The sequence below is a fragment of the Rhinopithecus bieti genome, unplaced genomic scaffold, assembly GCF_001698545.2.
Source record: "Rhinopithecus bieti isolate Rb0 unplaced genomic scaffold, ASM169854v2 scaffold_39768, whole genome shotgun sequence".
Classification (NCBI taxonomy): domain Eukaryota; kingdom Metazoa; phylum Chordata; class Mammalia; order Primates; family Cercopithecidae; genus Rhinopithecus; species Rhinopithecus bieti.
This window is the reverse complement of record NW_016816278.1, coordinates 71202-75821: the sequence shown is the minus strand read 5'-3', so window position 1 is coordinate 75821 and position 4620 is coordinate 71202. Positions and strand designations below refer to the sequence as shown.

The window sequence follows — 4620 nt, the reverse complement described above, 5'->3', positions numbered from 1 at the left end:
CAAACAAGAATTAGACTAAAAAAAGTGTCTAGCAGACAATCACTGCAGTTCATACAGATTGGACAAAATTTTGGAGATTTCATCTCCTAGTTTCTTCATCTCCTAGTTTCCCTGCTGTTATGTAACCAGGAGGTTTTACTTCTTCTGGGATCTAAAGATAGATCCTCATTCCCTTTTTTCTATTTAATAAACTCAAATCCGTTACCTAGTAGCCTTTCTGCCAGCTTTGTTTATGCTGACTTGAACAGGGCAATCTGCTACATCAGATGCAAGCTGTGACACACGTTTTCATTCCAATAGACTCCAAATCTGAAGGCAAGAACTTCATAAAAATTGTAAAATGGAGATCAAATGTATTTCTAATTTAACTACCTTAGAGTTGAGGAATGCTGTGTAATTACTGTCCATAAAAACTTGCACTGCATTCCGTAGAGCAGCAAGCCCTCCCAGGTGTTCATGCACATGTCTTCATCGAGAGGCTACAAGTTTAATAGATTGAACTTTTAATGGATATATCAATTTAGGCTTCCCACAAAGCTATAGATTGAAATGGTATGTACCACATAACTGTGGCTAACACACTAAAATGGACAATAGCAACAATTTAGCAGATAGCATTTTCACAAAAGTAGCCTAGGGATTTATTTTTGTTGGTTTGATTTTCTAAAAACACATACTTGGTTCATGCTTGTATTCCATTTTATAAGCCCTACAACTCTGAACAGATGCTGTCTAGATCCAAGCAGGTCACCTACCCAAATAATGAAAATGCACTAAAAATGAAAGTCTCCAGGCCTAAAGCAATGGGCGATGAAGGCTCAGTGCAGCCTCTGCTGGCACTGTGCAACTGTCTCAGGATGCCATAAACCAGCGTCCCAGCTACCAGAGTCGGCAGGAGTCCATGCCTCTGTTCATCGTGGAATTGGGTGGACAGTTAAACGCTTTCTGGAATTCTTCAAAGTTACTAATTGCACCATTGACCCTGAAAAAAGGTATGTCAAAGCATATGTCATACAATTCTTGCACATCAACAGGTTCTGTATAAAACTATAGCAGAATATCGCTAAAAAGAATGTTGGCATTCTTTTAATCTGTTTACAGGGAGACAACTAAAGCCCAAAATGATTAAGTAAATTTCCAAAAACAAAGAACAGACTAGAACCAGCATCTCCTGAATGCCAAGCAAATGCCCCATTACTCGTCCAACAGTCTTCAAATTCTTATAAAACTGTATTGTCACCAATATTAGTTTTCTAACTTTTAAAACTTTATGGAAAATATAACTGACATAAAGTATACAAAATATTACATGTAGAACTTGACAGTTTTTTGTGTGTATGTGCCCGTATTACTACCTGCCAGATCAAGACATTCCAGCACCCAGTAGGCTCCCGCCTGTTCCATACCAACAGCATCTCCAAAGATAACTACTATTCTGACTTCTATTGCCATAGCTTTGCCTGATTTTGAACTTTATGTGAATGGAATCCACAGTATGTACTCTTTGGTCTTTGACTTCTTTCACTGAATATAATGTCTTTAAGAGTCATCCATGTTGTTGCATTTCCCGCTATTTTTAAAGAATTCATTCAATCTACAAAAACATTTTCTCTGAATTAGTGTTAGGTATGGAAGCTCACAGTTGCCCAGAATTTGATTAATGCAACAATCAATGAATGAATGGTATCTAGTTATTACTGATGAGTAATTCTTCACTGGAGTTAGCTCCAATATATCACATTCTTATAGGCTTCCAACTACAGTAAAGACTGGATTCCTGCTCAGTACTTTGATTGTAGCTGTCTTTTAGAAGTGATACTGCCGTTGTGTGATTTCTGCTGCACTCAAAATCTACAGTTACTGCAGACCTCAGTAACAAGCCAGCACACACACAAAAAAACTTCCCCCCTTCATCTATTTCTTACTCAACCCCATGTTCAAAGGGTTGACTAGAGACTCAGCATTCTCAGTCACTATTTCTTCCCTAATGACTTTGTTACCTACGGGCATTTGAATAAATGTAATGCACTATATCCAAAAAATCCTCATAACCGCTTGTGTTTTAGCTGAATAAATGGGTAGGGATGCATATTTCATAGTGCAATTCACCCTAGGCAAGTGTTAAAGATGGAATATAGCTGATAATTAGTAAGCATACACTGTAAAATTCAACATTACAGGCAACTAGTTAAAGGAAATAAGTTTCTGAAAACTTTTATCTGTTGAGTAATTAATCTACTGTGTGGTTTCATCGGCACCACTTGTTAGTGGGAACACATTTTAGTACATTCGAGACCGTCAGCCTTCATGACAGTTTAGCCCAGTGGCGGAGAAATTTCCAACACACTGATTAGATTTTTATGCTAGTGGGTAATTTATAATAAATTTCTGACGCATTTCTAAGGCAAGATCTTAGGAATAAGATTTTAAAATATAGAAGAAATTTTAGATGGCTTTCTTGCAATATGCTAATGGATTCATTTAAACATTAAATATAAAGATATCCAGATATAATGTCCTAAACAAAGAATGAATACATATAAATTATTATGGTTTTTGCATTTCTCATCATACTTATCTTTCCCCTACTACAGAAAATTTCTGTCAACCTATAGGACTGAGTACAGGGTAAGTAATATTAACTTTAATTTTATTTGTACTTAATGTTTTATACATTCTGACAAATAAGACTGTAATTCATAATCCTCTTCCCTTTTTGTATAAGCTACTGTTTCAAAATATGATCCAAAGTGTAAGCCAAAATGTAGACTCTCTAACTCTAGATATAAATTATAATTGCTAAATAATACTATGTATCCTCCTTTGTGTTCAGAGCTATTTAGAAAGTGGCCATTCATTCATGTTTGCTGGTTGACTGTGTGAAAAAACAAGAGGTATTAAAGGGGATATTCTTTACAACAAAATAAACCAGAGCTCTAGGTGTTTTAAGGCAGAGTACATCAAATCTCATCCTTGCCTAAGACAATAAAGGCTATTTTTTTAGACCAAAACAGTAAGTAGTTGAGTAAGTCCAGTAATGCAGTTTACTGAGACTCTTTCAAAAACTGGAAGATAATGCGATGTAATACTAAAGCTATGATTTGGATTCCAAATTACCTCTGGAGTCTTGTATAGTCTCATTGGCACTTAATGTAGCACTAGACTAGAGATATGTACAAGTACCTACCAGCAGAAATTCAGGTGAGAGAGTGCTGACTAAACCAGCTTACTAGTAATGAAAGAAGATACTTAGTTTCTGTGTGGCCAGATATTTTTTGGCTGCAAAATGGAAATCATACAGTTCACAATATGCGATTTTTTTCAGATCACCTATCTGGTAGAGCCCTTGGATGGCTGGGTGGGGAGAAAGGGGGGAGACGCACTGTTAAAACTGCCGTCACCCATTTGCCCATTTACCTAAACTGAGGGGACTGTGAGCACCAATTTGGACTTGTTCTCGGGCAGCTTCTGGTCTGTAGGAATTGCACCTCACCTAGAAGAGAAAAGCATCCCAACAAATGAGCTTTCATTCCAATTATGTATTTTCTACTGTCTTAAATGCTCCAAATGATACTGAAGAATCATTTTAGAATCAATGGATGACAAACAGTTTTAGCAGATCAGATAAAAGCGTCATTGGTAATAACATCTATTATTCTGACCCCCAGAGTAGAAGGTTTTAGCAATGTGAATAATTTCACAATTTGAGTAAGTGAGAAAGGTTTTCAGACAAGTGCTTTAAATCAAGAGAATCGTATATGTGCCCAGGAATCGACTAGTGTATTCATTCAATGAATTTAATGTTTGAAATAGTCCTTCTCAAATGTAACCATACTCATTCAAATCAATAAAATGAATCAGCCACCCATTATTGAGGATGGTGATGAGAAGTTAGTAGTCTGCCCCTGAGTGCCTTGCTCGCTTCACCCTAGTCTGGGCCTAGGATTGCTGTACACTTCTCCATCTCCTTTGAAGCTGGGCATGGCGATATGGCTTGTTCTGGCCAATGAAGTGTGAGCAGAAGCAGAAGTAATATACGTTACTTCCTGGCAGAAGCTTTAAAACCTGGCAGAAGTTTTAAGAGCCTTAAGAACAATTTAAGATGCTACACTAACGGCCAGTGCACATATCCTTATCTTTCTTTTCTACTCCTGTGTTATCCACAGAAGCACATGCCAAGATATAGACTCTAAAACCCAAGTTTTGTGTTTGTTTGTTTTGACATGGAGTCTGGCTCTGTCACCCAGGATGGAGTGCAATGGCACAATCTTGGCTCACTGCAACCTCCACCTCCTGGTTTCAAGCGATTCTCCTGCCTCAGCCTCCCAAGTAGCTGGGATTACAGGTGCACACCACCAAGCCCAGCTAATTTTTGTATTTTTTTATTATACTTTGAATTCTGGGGTACATGTGCAGAACGTGCAGGTTTATTCCATAGGTATACATGTGCCATGGTGATTTGCTGCACCCGTCATCTACATGAGGTATTTCTCCTAATGCTATCCCTCCCCTAGTCCCCCACCCCCTGACAGGCCCTAGTGTGTGATATTCCCCTCCCTGTGTCCATGTGTTCTCATTGTTTAGCTCCCACTTATGAGTGGGAACGTGTGGTGTTTGGTT

At 38.0% G+C, this 4620-nt stretch overlaps 1 protein-coding gene across 1 annotated transcript in view; it reads right to left on the bottom strand.

Annotated features, from left to right (window-relative positions):
- Positions 1-473: 473 nt before the first annotated feature.
- The window catches only part of LOC108516992 (phosphate-regulating neutral endopeptidase-like), a gene marked incomplete at its 5' end in the record, with an annotated part of 75022 nt that continues 70875 nt past the window's right edge, over positions 474-4620 (bottom strand). Inside the window, 2 exons of the mRNA XM_017854778.1 lie at positions 474-982; positions 3418-3493. Of these exons, the coding sequence (XP_017710267.1) occupies positions 912-982; positions 3418-3493 (147 nt within the window). The remainder of the gene's footprint in view (positions 983-3417; positions 3494-4620) is intronic.